The sequence below is a fragment of the Thunnus albacares genome, chromosome 8, assembly GCF_914725855.1.
Source record: "Thunnus albacares chromosome 8, fThuAlb1.1, whole genome shotgun sequence".
Classification (NCBI taxonomy): domain Eukaryota; kingdom Metazoa; phylum Chordata; class Actinopteri; order Scombriformes; family Scombridae; genus Thunnus; species Thunnus albacares.
Window position 1 is genome coordinate 8,644,547 of NC_058113.1, and position 20,522 is coordinate 8,665,068.

Consider the following 20,522-nt stretch of genomic DNA (forward strand, 5'->3'; position numbering starts at 1 on the left):
GTTTGGATCACCAACACCTACATCACAGGATCAGAGATATGGGTATGCTTCAAATTAGAACACAGCTATTAGATTGTCGTCCATTCTTCTTGACGGAGTGCCACAAGTATTGGGTACTGTGCCCTTGACAAACTGATGAATTTGTACAAATTAAAATATTCAACCTTTTAGAAATACTATCCAATATATAATAAGCACCAAGGTTCATCACATAGATAGGCACTTTGTAATTAAAATGAATGAATCTGGCAAATTGGCCACCAACAGTCAGATTAAACAAACCAAACAGCTTGTGACGACAGTTGGTCGATTGTATCAGCTTTGTAGACCGGTCTGTATTTGCCAACAACACAAAGACAGAACTATGAATTGTGACGTGAGCACACAGTGTAAAACATCTAATTGAAACATACTGAAACAAGAAGACTAAGGTTCCAGCCCAACAGACAGAGAGAGCAGATGCCTTCCTAATGAGATATTTTGCAAACGTTTTCAACTGAGGAGACTTGGTTAACCATTGATGAGAACGATAATTCTTAAAGGCCTTGTTTTAGCTCTTCCTGCCAAAGTACAAGTGATGACTATGCTCTTGTGTCTGTTGTCCAAATCACCTGCTTCCTGTCAGACATCATCTGCTTCATTCAATAAAAACAAAACTAAAGTGCACATTTTGTATTCATAGTACAGCTATTCCATAAATGCTAGCACATTGGATCACTTAATGTAATATGAAGAAGTCATATTAAGCGACACTGTGGGTTTATTCTTGATATGAAAAAGACAAAAATATATATCAGAATCATGTTTATTGTCACTTCCATAGTACACACTCAGCGTAAATGGGAGCACAATACTGTTCTCCACAGTTCAACATGTGCAATAGATAAGACACTACATATCTTAGGTTTGATTTAGTTTCAAATGCAAATTTTACATTCCAGTGTCCTGACTGTAGGTTTGAGATATTTGATCATAAAATATAATCAACATAGCAAACACTTTGTATTACTTCTCTCCTGTTTTAGGAGGCACATGGAGGACTTGAGCCAATGGCAGTGTGAGTTCAGGGGTCAAATCAGAGCACTGAGACAGTGGCTGAGGAACATGGAGATGAGGCTGCCTCCCCTGGACCCCAGGGTTAGTTGGGTTTCCTGTCTGTCTGCCTGCTGTCTGCCTGCTGTTGTCTCTCTACCTCTCTTTACTCTCTGTTTCCCCTCATCCCATGCTCAAAAGCATCTTTACTGTTCATTTATTTCAGCCATCACATCCTCCGCCTGAGGTGACAACAGTCATGAACTATGATTATCAGGGAGTTTAGTTTAGATGTCTACTCTCTCTCTCATTGTGTATGTCAGCAAACTATAGTTCTTCTAAAGTCTAATAAGATACTTGTACGGCCCTCATAACACTGGGAAACAATGCAACAACTTTGCATCATTATTGAGTTATAACCCTGAAGGATTACAGTGGTCTTTTGGGATAAGAAAGAGAGCACACTGAAAATAAAAGGTTACCAAGGCCATTTCTTTTAATTCCTTTTTGAAAGGGAATTGAATGAGGGATATGATGTACTGTGGATCCCGGGCATTAGCTGAAATAAACGTGCTGCCACATGTTGGTTCAACTGTAATTGCATGGGTAGAGAGGAATCTGAGCAAGACTCCAAATGAAGGCAGTGAGTTGTGTCCAACCTCATTCATATAATCCACTGTCACTGTGGTACAGGGCAAGCATGGCTAACAGACACTTTAGATGGCTATGTCTATTGAGAAAAAAATGCTGTCTTATATGTTTGATACAGTGTATATCTTTTATGTAAGAGCATCTGTGAATATGCTTATAAACCTCATATTTTTTGTTGTTGTTTATATAGTGTCTTATTATTTTTCTCAGACAATATTTTGTGCTTCCATTCAGTTTTCCCTATGAGGCATACAGCATTACATTACAGACTACAATAACCCAATTTCCCCACAGACGTTAATGCAGATTGATCGTATTTAATTTTAAAGTGTAGTAAACTACATCTGAAAAGACAAGAAAGAAGAGAGAAGAAAATGAACCAATGAATCTCTTGACTCAGTGTACTAACATTTAGTTAACTGAGCATTCCAAAAAAAAAGAGCAAAGGGATTTTGGAGGTTTTTCAAAGTCAGACATACTCAGACGGATACCGAGGTGGTCCTCTTCCACTCCTGCAGGGAGACTTCTTTAGGCCACAGGGGGACAGTGGGGCTGGGGAATCAGGCCCCATTGTGCCTGGCTGGACAGCCAGGCTAGAGAAGTGCTTGGCACTGGAGGCCCTCTGCACACATGAACGAACACACTGAAAAGACATTAGACTCAGATGGGAGGAAGAGGCAAGGGGGGAAAGAAAAGCAGGATCTTTATGGTAAGAGTGCACAGATCTGACTGTTGTGGCATTTTTAGAACATAACTGTAGATCTTGTCATACAACCATTTATAACCAATATTTGTACAAAGACTTGTCAGAGTCAAAGCTGCTCTGGATCCGTGGAGCCTGGATAGTAAAAAAGGAACTCATTTGTGGTCATGCCAGGTCAGCAGATTTTCTGACTAGTGTAACTAAAACTCATTTGTACAAAGGGACAATGGATCTATAGCATGTTATTTTATCTCGTCTGGGTTTTGTGCTTTGACACTGACAGAATTAATTCAGACAGACAGATAAAGAACATTGTCATTGGGGTTAATCTATTGAGCCACATCAACTGAGAGACATTCTAGCGCAAAACATTAACATGAGCACCAAGATGGTGAGGTAATAAATTATTAGAATATCCTCTGTGAAGACTGACTGTACCTTCTCCAATGAGCTGTGAATCAATTACATAAAATAATTAAGAGGGTTTGATGATTTTATTGTTAAAATTGGTTTCGGCTGATTTAGTTTATGGTCCATTGAAGTGAATGTGTTCCATTGTCCTGACTGAATGTTTGAGCCATTAATTGATTGTATGGTTAAAAAGGGCACAGAGACAAAATACAATCTGTGTTTGAACCTGTATGACCCTCAGAGAAACTTAATGATTACCATCTTGGGAAGAGTTTTGACAGAATAAAAAAGAAGAGATGTTCTTAGTTAAAAATTCATTTTACATGATACATTTTGTCTCTGTTTGAAAGAACCACTGTGACCCTGGAGATTGATGTGTTAGATGCACAGGCATGTCTTATCACATTGTGAAAGCTTGAACGCTTTAGAGAGCTTTAGTTTGACCCCCAATGAGAGTGTGTGAAATAAGGGGGTGTCTTTTTATCTCTACCGTGCCTTTATCATACTGCATCCGACCACAGACCTTTGTCATGGTAATGCTGTTAGTCTGCTGCACTGCTGGTTTCAGTCTGGGCCTGAGGGACTCGTTAGTTAGCAGCATGAATGAGGACATCCCTGAGCCGCCCCCACGTACAGACCCTTCTACAAAACACAGGAGAGAGACACACACCTGCTCCTTAACACAAGGCATGCACCAGCACATCTTAAACTGTTTTTCCCATGAACACGGATAAATGTCTGCTTCAATTAGAGGTTGTCAAGCGTGAATATTATAAGCATTAAAAATGGGAACACTGCAATGTAAGAACTTACACCATATGGACTAGGGAATTGTTAATATGAATAGGTTTTTAATAGACTAAGAGCTCAAAGAACAAATCATCAGTTTGCTAAATGTGCAGGTGTGCAAGTCCCTGCATTATTTGCTACAAAAACTTTAAGTAAATGTAAATAATTAATTAAAAATTCAAACAATTTCTCCGTAATAATTATCAAATTGAATTAAATTAATACGGAGCCTGGAGTTCTGAATGTAATAATTTGTGCTCTCAATTTAATAATTTGTGCTCTCGAATTAATAATTTGTAATCCAGAGACTCAAAATATCAGACAAAAATGGTATTTTATTATATTATTACAGAATCCTGCAAATCCAATTATGCCAAGAATCAGCGCTGATCATTTGCAAAACTGTCTACAGTGGGCCCACACAACCCAAAAATGCATTAGATAAATATCTGACAATATCTGACAATATCTGACAGCTGACAAAATAGGGTTTGGTTAATGTGCTAAATTATTAGATGGGGGTCACAAAACTGTCTGGACCCATTAGTTCTAGTGAATAACTAATGGCTTCCACAATGTTTTTGGACATGAGGCCTGCTGTGTAATCTAAGGAGTGGCAATTGCCCATACTTTGCCATACCTAAGTCTTGGCAATGATAAAGACTCTTAGCTGTGATGTCATCTAGATGAGCAATTACAACAACTTGTTCACTTGCTGAGTGAGATGTTTTTAGGATTTACAGTAATCAAACTTAACAAAATGACACATATGAGTAATAATAAAATTAGCATATTTTAATAGCAAATGCTACTTTCTTTTTACACTGTGTCTGAAAATTATGTCACTGACAAGTCAAAATGACATCTCTTCAGTTAGACAGTCAGGTTAAGGTCCAAAGTTCTTCTTTCTGCTTCCCCACCCCCCCCTGCTGATGAGGTACTGCTGGATAAAGACTCTCTGTCTAAAAGGTCTCTGGTTTCCCTGGGCCTGCAGCAGATGCTGCATCCCAAATAAGCCTTGTACACACAACTTACAAACAGCGGGCCCAGGAAGAGGGGTCACAGATCGCAGCCTATTATCCTCTCCTCTCTGTTTCTGACAGCCAGCAAACAGCATCCCTGCTTTCTGACACTGTCATAACCTTTAGGGAAAGGGGGCTTGTTTTCATTGCTGTGAATCACCTACAAGACAAATGAATAAAGAACTATGCTTAGATGGCGGAAAAGTAAACTTGTTTATTCATACAAGTTGGGATTAAATCTTACTTCCAGTTGATTGTTTTTCTCTTGCTTGGCGTGTCAAATTGATTTTCATGTTATAGCACTTTAGGTAATCTCTCCCATAAGAGATTTTTCGATTCACACAGTTTTTCAGGGTTAATGGCAACATGGGGCCTCTTCGTATATAGGCCTGTGCCTTCCTTTGCTCAATGGAAAATGTGGACTTATGGCTGTAAATCCTCTCTTCCTGGGAGCAGTTGAATCAAACACATAGCTGATGATGGGGTTGAACTCCTCTATCCCCAAGTGGCTAAATCCTCCTCTCACCCATGACTATAATTTCCAGTATCCAGGCAGCCCAGCAGGGCCCAGGCAACCCAGTGGGGAAGCCCATCAGCCTTTCATCCACTTTTCTTGGAAGCAACCTCTTCTGGTGATAAATGACGGTGTGTGCGATGAATGGTGCTTCTGATGTGACCCTTAAAAAGCCCCCACCCCCCTAAACCTAACCCTTTTTTCATTTCTCATGAAGGGGGCTAATTACCATGTTCTGTGGAGGAGCCATTGAGGTCTTATTTAATTTGAAGGCAGCAGAGAGGTTGAGATAACGGAGGAGGGGGAAAACAAGCCCTAAAATTAATCTTTTTTTCTCAGGTCCTCTGGCACATGGGATCTGTGATCAAATTTAAGCTCCCATTGGTCACTAATTTGGAATGGCATTAATTTGGAAACTCTCTTCATCCCATCTCCCAATCTGTGTCCACTCCATTATTGATAAACCGCATAGAAATGAGATGATTTCATCAGCTACCTATCAAGCCAGACGTGGCAGCATATTGCATCACTGCATAGCCCAGACCCAAACAGCGTTCCAGTTGCTCTTCAACTACATCAGCGCTTGTCTTTTTAAGAATTGCATGCAGTCTCTATGTGCACCTACTGTGAAATGGAGAGGAGAGATTTTTGGCAAAATCTTTTAATTAGTACAGAGAGGGCTGGAGGATGCTGAAAGCTGGGATCAGGTGTCATGGTTTTACAACAATGTCTTCCTGGCAAAGTGGTGCCTTATCACTGCCAGCTCCTTTCAGATAAAGAGAGGGGGGACGGGGAATGCAGGCCTTACTTGCTCATTAAATGACTAAAGACATTAGCTCTCCAAGTGACCCAAAGAAACAGCTATCTATGAGTTTGTGCATCTTTTACAGCTAAATTGTCTTTGCTGCCTATGTATAATCCCTGTACATCACCAGGATTGTGAGATAAGAACAGGATATCTTTTATACAGGCAGGGAACCCTTGCATCAGCACTAAAGTACTCAGGAGTTAAATAACTTGACCCTCCAGGGGTCATTCTATTCAGTTCACTGTCTCTCTCTCTTCAGCCACTGTGACAGACATTTTCAGTTTTCTTTTCTCTCAGCCGTTTTTTTTTTTTTTTTTATCGCTATTTGCATAAATTAAAGCAAGAAGAGGGTGGGGGGTCAGAAATGTTGCAGTCATGTAGGAGCTGTGGATAGCTGTGAAAACCTGAGGCAGCTTCAAAGCAGATTTATTTGTCCATTTTATTTAATTTTTTTTTTTACCACCACCAGCATATTTAGCGCTTTTTCATGAAGAGGTTTTGAATGCTATTAAATGAATAGCTATGTGGACAATAACAGTATAGATTCTTTTACAAGACTAGAACTGCAAAAAATCATGTCCCATCCTGGTTAACTTAAAGGTATTATATGCAAGATTTTCCTAAAAAATAATGTATAGACTCATACAAAAATAATCCCTCTCAATCATCATTTATGACCCACAAGAAGTGTGTGGCTGTGTATTTATCTGCAGAGACCCTGCCCTGTGCCTGTATCTTCTTATTTTCTTATTAGTTTGCTGTGTTTGGGACATTTCTAGGTGTCAACCTTTGGGCAGTGGGTGTGGAGACCCCGGCCAATAACAGCACACAGGATGTGAGGTCGGTACCTGTAGCATAGCAACTAGGTTACATCATTGTCTCTCTCTCTCCTCTGCTCCACTCTGCTCTTTGACTCTGTGTCATGGATGTACAAAGAGCAGCAGGTCTGTGTGTCTGCTTGACCGAGGGTGGGGCTGAGCTACACACACACATAAAGCAGAGAGGCCACAGTGGACAGGATGAAGCTGTGTTTTGGCTGCATTCACACAAAATCTGGCAATGCAGCACCTTCCTGCAGGGTTGTGCGGAGGTGTGGGCGTATTTATTTGTGCTTTAAATTATAACCACCATGCAACAATCAGTAAATAATGTTTTATTTCTCTGATTCAGCTGCTTTGTTCTTGCCAGCACCACTTGCTCTCTTCATTCACTCACTCTCTAGCTGGCTCGACCACCGCTGCTCTCCCTCTCTCTCTCTCTGTCTCTCGCTCGTAGAGCCAGGGAGGAGGGGTCAACTTTGAATGCTGTGTTTACAAACACCAACCGACAAATCCTGCATAGTATACCTTTAAATCCTTTAAATTAAATATATTTTAACTGATTTTTCAAATTATTAATCAGATACTGTGAGTGTTATTCCCTGATATAAATGTAATTTTAGTGATAGAGCCACTCTCTTGCGTACATTTGACCTAACATGACAGTAAAATGACAAAACTTTCATCTTTGGTTGAGCTATTTGTTAAAAGACATACCCTGTGTGCAGTTCCAGCTGAACATACTGGACTTAAATCTTTGTTAATGGAGTTACATCATGATCCTGTGGCCCAAACCAAATAAATCAGGACTGTGAACACACCTCACACTGAATAAACTACGTTTGTATTGACAGGTCCTAAGAGATTTCTACTCACATGTGACTCAGAAGGCAGAACGAGTGGTATTGATTATATGATATTTTATGAAGGGAGCATATACTGGCACAATGGAATGCACGCAGAAAGGCACGTGAATATTCCTCCTACTCATAGAATATATTATTCATGTCTGGCTGCACAGAGAGTAAATAAATAAATTAAATACAGGCTGACATCTTTATGTAAAAAGTAATATCACATAAAAACTTGTGAAATCCATGCTCAAGAGAAATATTTGAGCTAGATGTGGTTGTTTATTGAAAGTCAATGGTGACATTTGCTTTCCCTCAGATGCTTTCTCCTTTAACTAATTCTAACACTCAGAAAATGACCTTGTGGATTAAGAGGGAGGTAGAGAGTGGGTGCCTGCATGCATGCGTGTGTGTGCATGTTTATTGGCGAGACGGAGCAGGAAGAGTGTGGGTGTGTGTACTGTACTTGCATGCATGCATTTGGTGGATCAGATGATTGGTTGATTATTTGGTTGGCTGGAGAAAAACAGAAGGAAAAGAAATAAAAAGGGCAGGATTTGAGGCGTAAACACTCTTTGTAAATCACCTGTACGCACGCTTCTGTTAGGTTTTAGCGCACCTCACCTGCACACTATAATTTCCAGAGAGATGATTCTGGTATTAGAAGTAATGTTGATCACTATCTTATATTTGAATAAACACCTGAAATATATTTAACAAAAAAAGTTCACATGGTTTGGTTAAAACACCACAGAATGTGAGGAACTATCGCTGTAATGGTGTTTGCATACAGTATGCTTGGAGTGCTGCATTTCTAGACAAATATTGTGACTTATTGAAATGGAGCATGATAGAATTTCACCATAGGGGTCCTTCCTTTGCTTTCCCAAGCCAAAAGCAGAGAAAAGACGCTGTATTATCTCCCCATTGCTGTCTATTTCGTGTTTGCTTCCAGGCTCTTTGTTTACTGGCCGAGTTTGCAATTGCTGGAAGTGAGTTGAAAAGTAATCTGAGATGTTTTACAGTAATTAGTCGTCTTTGTTGCTGCTGTGGAGACTGCTGCACTGACTCTGAATGGGGAAGGGGGACTGCAAGGGGGTTGGGGGTGAATATGTGAGTGGGTGGGTAGCAGGGTGGGTGTGGGTCCCTTCTTTTGTAGACTGCACTTCTCTCCCTCGCCATCGAGAGAGGGAATGGGCTGAGGCAGCTGTCACTTAACATGTGAATGTTTCGAGGGCGGCCCAGGGGTCTTTAGAAAACTCTTCTTTTTTTGCCCCCCAACCACCCCATTTTTCAAGCAGAAGCAGCATGGAGTTTTCTGAGCCGCAGTCAAACCCAGAGGAGGGGCTTTGTTGGATGAGAAGGGGGAAAGAGTGAGAGAAAAAAGCCTGGGGAAGGTAAAGGGGGCACTTTGCCGCCTAGCTGCCTGGTACAGGAGCAACCTGAGCAGCAGCAGAGCTGGTGAGAATGCCACCGCCTTGCCGTTACGTGGAACTGGCAGAATATGACCTCCATGTGAAAACTGCTCTTGGCTGGGAACTGTGGGAGTTCAACTGAGCCGTTGGAATACATTGTCTTCATCTGGGCGCACTATCCCATCGGCGGCATTAACAAGGAAGGAATTCCTCTATCACAGCTCCCACAACAAAGAAGAAAGAGAGAGGAGCAGAGCTGGTGGGAGGAGAAGTGAAGTGAGGGGAGGGGAGGGGTGCAGTGTGAGGGGAGAGGAGGACATTGTTTGCCTGTGACTGTGGGCAACAGAAAAGCATGAGTTATCAGGGCATGTGTGAGTGTGTTTAGAAAGTGTGTTTGTATGTGAGCATGTGTGAATGAGTGGACTTGATTGAGTGTGCGTTGGAGGGAGCATGCATGTGTATGTGTATGTGAGGAGTCTTCAGTTTGGGATGTTGGGAGCTGGGAGGCCGTTCAAAGGATGCTCAAACAAAGCTGGATTTTTTTTTTCTTTCACTCCTTTTTGAATGGTGATTGAGGACTGGCTGGATTCCTTTACTCATGCTGTTGGGCTCTGCTTCAGGGTAAGTGTGGTTCACGTAAACTCAAACCGCCAAAAACTGCCACCAACACAGGATTGGCTTAGAGGGAGTTCTGGTTTTGGACTTTGCTGGTCAGTGATTGAACCAGGGAGCCATGTGACAGTGAAGGAGTTGTGACTGACGGATATTTCTTCATTTATTCTGAATAGGTACATAAAATACAAGTGCAACAGGCAATGAAATATTCCAGTAGAAACAAAATCAGTGTGAATGGATCATTGTAATGTAAGTATATTTTATTCAACTCAGTAGTTTTTTCTGTGTAAACAGTCTTTAAGTTGCTTGGATTTTATGAGAAGGATTCACAATCTTGATCAACATTTTAACCTCAGTTGGCGTGGCCATTTTCACTAACTGCTCGTTTTGCAGAAGCCATGCTGACATTTCATTTTATACAGTAGCTTTGTGTTGCATGTTTAGAGGACTCTGTCTCTGAGATGAATTTGTGACCTTGTACAATATCCACCCCAAAATGTTATGAGTCTCATGGGTGAATGCACAGCTGCCATCCTTGATTAGGGACCACTACCATGATTACTACTTCAGGACCTCCCTCAACAGAGAGACACACACAGCAGTGACACAACATTATGGGGCTCTACTGTTGTGATTTATGATTATTGTCCTTCTACTAATTACAAATCCACCCACAGAGTGCTTCTTGAATAATATAAATGGGTCAGTCTTTGTAATACACAAGACAAACATAAGATCTTTCTAGGGCATGCTGGTGAGTAAGGCGTTGGTCAAAACACTTGTATATATGCACATACATGTGTACGCAATTAGATAAAAATTAGATATGGGATGTGTAATTGAAGTAACTGATTTCCTCCAGATAGTAACATTAGGTTTTTATTTCATATTTATTTTTCCACGCTGTGGAGAAACCCCTATACTATGGTTGTAATTGAATTCATCAGGAAATGGACTGCGGTCATGTATCATAAATCACTGTTGAGAGCACAGAAAGGGCTGGTCTGAATTAAGGGCCATTTCTAAACAGGTTAAGTGATGGGATGGTTAGGTCATCCGCAATATGAGTTAAATGAAGGAGTGGTTCTCTGGCTCCCTGGTTCTCTAGTATCATCATACTAGAAAGAAAGAGGAGGTGCACATCAGATTCAGGCGTGGGGCATCTTCAGAGGATTTTTCTGGTTTGCTTTCATTGTTGAATTATGTAGGTCATAGCAATGTTATGTTTCCTCATTTGAGGACCAAAGACTGCCTATAAAATGGTTAATTGTATGTTGTATATCATCATCTGGGTGGTCCGGTCTATTAGACATAATAAAAAATGCATATTTTGATTTAAGAGCATCCCTCCTCTAATGAAACTACTCAGCATATCCTCACATACAGTGCTGTGAGATCAGTGTAGAAGCAACCGTGTAATTTAGCAAATGACCACACATGTGGTGCAGTAACCAGACACGGCACACCCTCGCTCTTGCATTGTTAACCCATGTGGACACAGCCACAGACACTCTCTCTGGCCTCCTCAGGAGACTGCTGGGCAGTGATCTGAGCTAACTGGGTAATCATTGATCTTGAGGCTGGGGCTTTGTCTGGGCACCACTCTCTGATCCGACTGTGTACTCCCCTGTGGATCCCTTGACTGCATCATCTGCTCTGCAGAGACAAGCATGATGTAGATGATTACTAGCCTAATGCACATGGAGGCATCATATCAAACTAGGTCATTTTGAGATTCTCATTTAGTTAAAAGCGGTGGCATCTTAATTGTAATTGGTTTTACGTTTGGGAATGAGAAATGAGATTATATTCAAATATGGGATGGATATTGACAGTTTTTCTCCTTGGCTGCAGACTTTCTTTGTGTCTAACCACTGGCAAAGATAAATGCAGAATATTCAGCATCATTTGTCTGCCTAGTACCTAACTGTAAGATATAACTGTACACCAATTGTGCTTAAAACAATGCAACACAAATGCAAACAGAAGAGAAGTACAAATAATGTATACTACTATCTTCACTATATCCTCTTTTTCTGCATTTTCAAGCCAGAAAAACATCTTCTCAGTAGTAGTTTGAGAAGCCAACATCCTAATTTCCCCTTTGTTGAACCATATTGCCCCCCTCTCCAATCTTTAGTCACCAAGCATGTCCTGAGGTGACCTGTATAATTCTGAATGGACCAGTCCAACCTCGTCTCAGAGGGAGGACCCAGCCTCAACAGGAACCCTGACTGTGATCTACTGATGGGCTCACCTCAGCTCCTCTAGACCAAGATAATTACATTCACCTTTAACCCTTCTGTCAAAACAATGAAGGCACTGAGCTGAGGGTGAAGAAGGCATGCTGACACAGTTTGAATCTGTCACTGCCAATGCTCTTTATGACACTCTTTTCAATAACATATTAATTTAGACAGACGAGATATTTATCAGATCATAGTTGGATTGAAAATTGTCATTCAAGAGGATTGGTAAGTTGGTGACCATTATCAAAAGCCTTTTTTTTCCAGAACAGCACTTTCATGCTATTGCTGTGTTGTTTTCCTAACAACCCCCCTCCACTGCCCCCATGCCAGTCTGTGTTCCTTCCCTCCCCTCTTATTGTCACCCCAGAGAAATGAGGCGATGTCTGCATTTTTATGGCTGTCATATTTGATCAGATCCTTAACGGGTTTCCCAGGACTGGTCCAGGCTGAGCTAGAGAAAGAGTTGGCTGTTTGCCAATGGTTCTTCATGCCAGACTCAACAGTGGGATCCTCGACAAGCCTGTCACATTGATTTCTAAGCCCAGAATATTTCAGTTGGTGATGCGAGATAGAGAGGAGCATGTGTGTATGTGGTCTAAAGGAAGACAAAGGGACAGGGAATATCCTGGCCAAGTATCTCTGCTGTGGTTCCCTCTTGTCTCTCATTGCCAAGAAAAGGGAAATATTGGCACGGAAATTTAGCAAATAAAGAATGTGAGAGACTGGTTTCATTTAGTCTCAGTGCAGTTTTCTGAAGATGGTGGCAAGTAGTACATAATGACTTTAATGCAGGAAAGTTGCGCTTTCAGGGAAAGAACAGCATGTTTTGTTGATTTGCACAATGAGCAATTTTTCATTACATGATGACCCAGAGCCCACTTGTCTTATTTTAGGTAGCTGAAGGATCTTCCGCATGCATGGCCGAGGGGCCTTACCTCACCTATTACTACCTCACTAGCCTCTGGGCTGAAGGATTATGGGTAACCTCATCAGCAGGCCCAGCTGCCTGGGCCAGAAGTCCAAGCATGTGAGGTCAGATGAGGACTTCCTGAAGGAGTGCTACCAACGACGAAGAGAGTGGCAGCCACAGGAGCAACATGGGGAGGCCAAAGGACAAGATGTTGTCAAAGACAAAGACAAGGAGGATACGAACAAGGAAAGAGAGGTAGAGAGAGACAAGGGGGCACAGGAAATAGATCTTAAGAGGGAGGAGGGGGCTCATACTCCCGTTTCGGACAAACTCCTCCGCAGCTCCCCTGCTTCCACAATCAGGAGCACTAGTACTCTGGATAATGCCTGGCATAGCAGCCCTTCTCCAATAAAAACATCCCGGAATGGGACACTAACAAGGAGAATGGTGCCTCCAGAGTTTGCCAGATCTCCTCTGGCTCACCCTGACAAGAACGCTGCAGAGAGAAGGGCCAGCTTCCAGAGAAGAGACTCTAGAGAAGGCAGTCCCTGGTCCTGGAAGACTGTGGCATCACGTGAGGTTACGGAGGTGACGGAAGTGACAGAAACAATCGTAACTGAAATCGTTGAAGTGACAGAGTATCCAGCAGGAGATAAAGGAGGGGATCCTATAGTCACCAGAACTGTTAGAGTCCTCAATGGAGTCGCTGAGGAACTCGCTCAGGTTGATAAAAACACGAACTTTCAACCATATCAAGTCTCATCTGTCCTTCCATTCCATTCCTTCCTCCTCTCATCTAAACTAACAATTCTCACTCTAGTCTGTCTTTAAAAGCAACATTTTGTCTCTATGACATTGTGGTGGGTCTGAAAGTCTAAAGCTACAATTTTATAAATTGATGCAACATGTGGACCTTCTTTACTTTGCAGCTCCAAAGTGATGGGCACTCAAGCTCAGACCAGGATTCCTGCCTCGATAAATGGAGTGTATGTTTTACCCTTAATCCTAATCTACTTGTGTTGCAACAGATCATGTTTTTCCTGAAATCATTGACCTATTTTCATTCATTCCCACTACGGCTAACATTTTTTGATGGTCTCCCTAAAGGGAACAAGATCTACCTTGGCACTGCGGGATGTGTCTACAGATTGTGAGACATTCCTCCAAAACCTGGAATCATTGCTCACATGGGTATATGAGATAGAGGAGCTCACAGCCAATCAGAAACCACCATCCTCAGAGGTCAAAGTGGTGAAAGCACAGCTTCAAGAACAAAAGGTTTGTTTGTTATCAGCGACATCACATCACCCCATTTCATGTTCCAAAAAACGTCTTTGAAGGACTGTAGTAGGGGGAATATACCTGAAAGGTTTCCCTATAGAAAGGTGTGCTCAGGTCATGGAAAATACACCCTTTATAATATAATTCAGGAGTGAATGGGTGGCGTTCATAGCCACAATGAGCTTCAGTACGTCTTTGTGAACATTTCCTGGGGGTATGAAAAAAAGCAGGGAAGTCTCTCACCTTTCAGCTGTAATCACACCCATTGTGAGCTTTAGGATGAGGTGAAACCTGCCTGGCTCTTAACAATATAAGCTTGACACATGAGACAGGGCTTCCTCCACACTGACACAAAGACAGAAAAACACAAGAATAGGGCTTTGATAAAGGTTAATTCTTACTGCAAGCAATGACATTTCTCTGAAATTAAACCTCATAAGGTTAACATTCACTGTAGTACTGATAAGAACTGTGTGTGATTTCTGATTAAATAAATAATAGTCTCTGTGGGGGCTTTGATTTATATTTTAATCACATGCCTGTGATGAACATTTTTGATTCAACAAAATATGACCTTACCTGAGAATGTTTTGTTGTTCTCCAGCTCTTGCAACGCCTTCTAGCCGACCGACGGCGCAGCATGGACACGATGATGTTGGAGGGCCCTCGCCTGGTGGAGGCCCACCCAGGAGAGGAGGGGGAGCAGGCAAAGGTCAAGCTCTCCACTCTCAAACAGAAGTGGGAGGCCTTACAGCTGGAGGCAGAGCAAAGGTCAGCTTCATTTATTGGCAATGCCACACTTTGGTTTGGCAAAGATTAATGTATGATAGAAATTTCATTCACTCATGATGGGAACTTTGTCATTGGTAGGAGGGCGAGTCTGGAGCTCATTCTGCCCAGGGCCCAGCTCTTCCAGGACGGAGTAGAGAGCCTGCAGCAATGGCTCATATCTGTGGAACAGGTCCTAGCGGAACTACGCAATGCAGAGAGAGTGATGCTGCATCTCTCAGAGGCCACAGATCGGGCCAAGGTTGGAAATCTATCATGTATGGTTCAACTGCATGTATACAGTACATGTGCACTGTGTTGTTTGATGAAAGGAATATAATTTTGACACATTATCATTTTCTTTTAGGCTGTTGTTGAAGAGATTCAAGTCAAAACTGCTGACCTAGGAAAAATACAGAAGTCAGGTCATGATCTAATGGAAGCAATCTCAGGTAAAGTTTACTGCACATTAATACTAATGTACATATTATTGAAATGTGACAAATAGCAGACTCCTTTATTGTAAAACTGTTAGAAGTAACAGTTACAGTAAATATTAGATACTTGTAATGTCTGGTATAGTAGCCTATTGATGAATTCTACAATGTATGTGTCAGTCAAAAAAGCACATCCTGCCAATCCTACCAAAGTTGAAAAACATATTTTTTAAAAATATTATCAATATGAGCCCGAACTAGTACAGTATATTGGTCTTATCTAAAGAATTCTGAATTCTGGTCTTTTTTCAGAGGAGGAGGCCCAGCAGGTGCAGGAGAAGATGGATGCTCTGCGTATCCGTTGCTCTGTGCTGAGTCTGAGCAGTCTGGATGTGCTGCAGAGGCTGGAGCAGGCCCTGGAGGCCTCTAGTCGCTGCACATCCAGCCAGGAGGACCTTCATCTGTGGCTGGGCCGCATCGAAAGGGAGCTTCTGGGGGCAGCAGGAGCACAGACACATGCCGGAGATGCAGTACTATGTTCAGCTGAGAGACAGAGGGTAACGTTAATGTTCCCACACAATACTAAATACTACAGGTTGTATACACTCCCTAGCAGCACACTAGTGGAAGTTCGAAGCAAATGGATGAAAGAGTGTGTGAATTTGCTGCAAGAACAAAAGTAAATTGTGTTAGACAGGTTATAGCTTTTTGTGTTTTTTTGACTAGAATCATTAAATCTGGTTAATTTTGTGCTTAACAGCTATGTTTTGTGGCATTGCTTGACATAGCAGAGCAAACTACTTCCAAATTGTTGATCACATTACTGAAGTAAGCTAGTATCAGTTTTTAAAGAAGGTAGCTAGCTTCAACTGTGTACCTGAACAAACTTTCTTTACTACTTAGCTAGCTAGCTCACCAGCTAGCAGTTAAATGTACCAAAGTAGGGATAAGTTTACAGGAATTTAGAAAAGCCAACCATTGACATATTTACAACACACTGTATCTTTCATTACTTTGCTAAATTTAAATAGGTTAGGTTACCTGGTTGGCTAGCTTTATCAAGTTATGACGAGCTCTGCTTATGCATGTGAAGCTAGCCATATACTTAAGAATGAACTATACACATGACAGCTGAGTATATTTCCTGTAACTTATTTGCAAACACATACTGTATCAGACTTACTGTGTTACTGACAGCCATGAACCATGCATCTCAAATCCATTTTAGTATATATGTCCACATCGCATCTCTAGTGGACCTCCATGATGGTGCCTGCTTTGGTGGTTAGTTAGTGACCTCACTTAGCCATTGCCTGTTTAGACATGTCATTGGAGATAATACACAGGTGTAATTAAAGTAATACATTAGTTACACTTGTGCTTTTTAAGTCAGACTATCTACCATGAAAATGGCCTTTATCTGCATACTATTAGCCTACATTATGACCCTAAATTCAAATATTTGGCACATTTTTACATACAGTATAAACATAAGGTATGATGTATCAAATATGCATCTCATATATTGTATTATTATATATCAAATGTATAATATATATTTGTATAATTATTTTTTCATGATGAATGAAATCATCATGAAATCATGAAACCATGAATAATTTGTTATACCACACATTTGCTAGCTATAATTCAGAATATCCAGTCTATGACAGAATAATGTCAATGTCGGTATTTGCTCGCAAATGTGCTCAGCCTTTGGAAATGTTAGTATCATATTTAAATGATAATGCTATCACTGCTATGCTAAGATACTGTACTGTAATTTTTTTTTCAGCTGGAACAGGCGGTGGTGAAAGAGATGGCTTGGTTCAGAGACACAGCGCTAAGTCTTGAAAAGCTGAAAACCATTAATCTGGACCCAGAGCTCATATCTGAACAACTCTATGAGCAGAAGGTCAGGACATTATGCACTCAATAAACCTTTTCCCACTTTCAAAAGTAACATGTCATGTTTAAATTGAATTTGTAATGTGAGATATTCTGTAAAGAAGTATAGTTTTATAAAATCATTAAAATAATGTTAGGTATGTGAATTTAATTTGATGTATTATATCCTGAATAGATTTTGGCTGTGGAGATTCTCCAGCACAGGTTCAACATTGAGAAGATGGTGAAGATTGCTGAAATCTTGTTAACATACAGTGATGAAGGGGAAACAGGCGATCTGCAGGTATTCTCTTCATTCCATTTTATGCAACCATTTTACCAATAATTCAAACAAAATGATTGAAATCTAAAATCTCACCTCTCCATGCAGACCCCATTAGAGGCCTTACAGGAACAATGCAACACCACCTCAGCTACCAATTCCCATGTGGTCCTGCAGCTTGAGCATGCTCAATCACTTCTTCTCCAGTTCTCAGAGGGCCTCGCTGAGGTTTCACCCTGGCTAGAAGAAACTCAAACCCTTATTGGCCAGCTCTCCCTGAGCACAATTAGCTATGAAGCATTTCGGGAACAACAGGATCTCTTACAGGTAGAAGAAGCCTGCTTCCGCACATTAGAGTGCCAGCTTTTCTCTTTTTTTCATCATCCCTTTTTTGTTCAGTTCAACAAAGAAGTCCTTTTATACTTCACATTCTGCGACCATTTTCCTCAGGGTAAATGAGCTGTTCTGTTCAAACATAGTTCATTACTGTAATCTCCTTCTTTACCTGGTTACCTTACCACCACTGTACTATAATGCCATTTCTGTTTGGTCAGGTATGCCATGAAAACTGAGACATTGTGATTTTTTTCAACCTTCTTCTACTCATTTTAGAGATTAAACTCAAATCTGGTTCTTTCTGAAAAATGTCTTCTCTCCACATTGTTATTAAACCTCTCTTTGTCTTTCTCCTCTGCTAAGGGTCTGAGGGAGTCTATAGCAGAACACAGACCCTTGATTGCACGCTTATGCTCTCTGGCAAAGCGCTTGTCAGAGCTAAACCCCACTCAGGGGGATGAGTTCTGTCGCAAAGCTACAGAGGCCGAGGAACAGCATAGAGCCATTAGAGACCGGGTCAAGGAGACTGCCAATCTACTCGAGGAGTCTCTACCTCGATTCACACAGGTAAGAATGCTTGGATAATGCAGAAAATGTCGTAAAGAGCTCTCCGTCGACATCAGGGTGAATTTTTCATTTTTTAGTGTATCACAAATACACAACAAACTTAATCTTTTCTTGTTCCTAGCTGAATGAGAGGATGACTCTTATCAGAGAAAGTCTTGACCGCCTGTGCAGTCGCATGCAGACTCCCACCTCCCTTCAAGGCCTCACGCCGAGGATCCAGGAGCAGCTGCAGGATAACAAGTACACCCTGACTGAGCTGTCCAAGCTGGAACTGGGCCTCACCAGTATCAAGACACAGGCGGACGAGCTGCTGGCTAACACACAGGCAGCTGGTGATGGATCCATAGGCACAGGTGATCATCTTGGTAGAAATTATCTTGTTTGTACACACATACAATATTGTCCTACTACAAACACATGTGACATTGATGTAGCACTGCTATTTACTGTTAAAGAGCAGATTTTCAGCAACGTCCTTGCTATATCCTTGCAATTCTAGCAATCCAGGAGCGAGTGTCCAGCCTATCCCAGCTGTGGGATGAGACACATGCTCAGGCCCAGGAGAGGGAAAGCTGGCTGCTCAAACTCTTGGATCTCGCCATGAAGTTCTGGAGTGATGTCAGCGATGTCACGGCTGCTCTCAATGATGCTCAGCAGGCAGTTTTGGATCTCAACGCAAGTCGGACAGATTCCGAAACAATCCGCCAGAGCCTTGAAACCATGCAGGTTTGTCTGGAAACTATAAAAGGGAGCATGCATATGAAACACATATTGTTATAATATGTATACTTATTCACCATGATACCGTGTAACCTTTTTCATTTTTCCACCTTATAGACTCTCAGGGAGGATATTGACAGTTTACAAGGAGATTTGGACACTCTTGGTGTTCTGGGAATGGACCTGATGTCAGCATGTGGAGATACAGACAAACCAGATGTCACAAAGAGTCTAGATGAAGTAAGCGATGCATTTAAATAAAATAATTTTAAACTCACAGTGTTGTGTTGACTAACTGACAGTACAACTCTGTCTTTTGCCATTTTAAAGCTCTATTGTACATGGAACAACCTGAGCAAACTGTGGAATGAATGTCACAAAAAGCTGGAGGAGGCCTTGCAGATGGCCTTACACTATCAAGACACTATGCAGGTGTGTGTTTGCATATACAGTATATGATTGCACATATATATATATGAATGTGTGTGTATAATGAGCCAGTGGAGTCACTAACAAATATGCCATATTCATGCTTCATGTCATTGCCAAATCATTTAGGACGATTTTGGCCACCACTGTCTGACTCAAGCTGTGTTGTGTGGCATTCTGTCAAATACAAAGCTAGTCTTTTATTCAGACTCTTACTCCCTGCAGCTTTGCTTATGATTAAATGACAGATTATGTGGTCCTCTGCCAAAGGCAAATGAGTTTAATGGTGTAAACTGTGTTAGACAGTATCAAAAGAAAACTAGATGAAATGTATCCAGCTGTATGTACCAGCAGGGTTACATGTTTGGCTGTTGAGAACAAAATGTATTCAATGTTACACTCACATGGCATGGCATGAAATCATGGCTGAGTTAACTGGCTTTCATAAGTACTCTTTTATTGTTGTGTTAATAGGGTCTTTTTGAGTGGTTGAAGTCAGCTGAGCTGAGGTCTACTGAAGAGTTCATGGTAGGAACTGACCTGGAATCAGTCAAAGAGCAGCTGCGTGATTTCAAGGTGAGGTTTCACGCTGAGCTGAACACTGAAAAGTATTCATCTATGAGACTAGCTCCAGTGGTCAATGTTCTACCTAATTTTTGGCTCACATGTTAATTGACAATGCTTTTGGATATGTGTATTGTCTTTATTATAACATAAAACATAACATAAAACAGATATGAAAATATTGACTTGAATGTAAGTCTAAACATACAGTATAGTCACTCTTTATTTTTTCCTTCAGGAATTTAAGCGAGAACTTTACCAGAAGAAGATCGAGATAGAAAGCCTGAACCATCGCTTTGTGTGCCGGTTGTCTCCTGGCTCAGAGCGTCCAGGCTCTGTCTCACCGCTGTGTGACTTTAGACTGCGCTGGGACAGCCTGGAGTCAGAGACTGTCAGCAGACAGGTGAGTATATGGAAGCAGATATGATCATGGAATATTAATGTTAACATGTCACTATAATC

At 41.4% G+C, this 20,522-nt stretch overlaps 1 protein-coding gene and 1 long non-coding RNA gene across 5 annotated transcripts in view; one reads left to right on the forward strand and one right to left on the reverse strand.

The window, feature by feature from the left end:
- LOC122986935 lies at positions 1-14,737 on the reverse strand. Of its 2 annotated transcripts, XR_006404417.1 has the most exons (5): positions 14,649-14,737; positions 14,313-14,414; positions 4,622-4,768; positions 2,163-3,439; positions 1-2,027 (listed from the first exon to the last, which is right to left on the reverse strand). It is a non-coding gene; the product is annotated as an uncharacterized LOC122986935 (long non-coding RNA). The 2 variants fall into 2 exon arrangements; XR_006404416.1 differs by lacking the exons at positions 1-2,027; positions 2,163-3,439 and having other exon boundaries at positions 3,834-4,768.
- Positions 9,059-20,522, forward strand: part of macf1b (microtubule actin crosslinking factor 1b) — a 22,060-nt gene continuing 10,596 nt past the window's right edge. Inside the window, exons 1-18 of one of the 3 annotated variants that reach the window (XM_044358473.1) lie at positions 9,059-9,635; positions 12,772-13,511; positions 13,718-13,774; positions 13,896-14,066; positions 14,674-14,840; positions 14,940-15,099; positions 15,205-15,289; positions 15,587-15,831; positions 17,070-17,189; positions 17,358-17,465; positions 17,553-17,771; positions 18,144-18,347; positions 18,469-18,700; positions 18,847-19,073; positions 19,185-19,307; positions 19,398-19,499; positions 19,971-20,072; positions 20,299-20,463. In XM_044358473.1, the coding sequence (XP_044214408.1) occupies positions 12,855-13,511; positions 13,718-13,774; positions 13,896-14,066; positions 14,674-14,840; positions 14,940-15,099; positions 15,205-15,289; positions 15,587-15,831; positions 17,070-17,189; positions 17,358-17,465; positions 17,553-17,771; positions 18,144-18,347; positions 18,469-18,700; positions 18,847-19,073; positions 19,185-19,307; positions 19,398-19,499; positions 19,971-20,072; positions 20,299-20,463 (3,144 nt within the window). In that variant the 5' untranslated portion in view covers positions 9,059-9,635; positions 12,772-12,854. Of the gene's footprint in view, positions 9,636-9,657; positions 9,879-12,771; positions 13,512-13,717; positions 13,775-13,895; positions 14,067-14,673; positions 14,841-14,939; positions 15,100-15,204; positions 15,290-15,586; positions 15,832-17,069; positions 17,190-17,357; positions 17,466-17,552; positions 17,772-18,143; positions 18,348-18,468; positions 18,701-18,846; positions 19,074-19,184; positions 19,308-19,397; positions 19,500-19,970; positions 20,073-20,298; positions 20,464-20,522 lie in introns of those variants that run through there. The other 2 variants (XM_044358471.1, XM_044358472.1) reach the window with 2 other exon arrangements.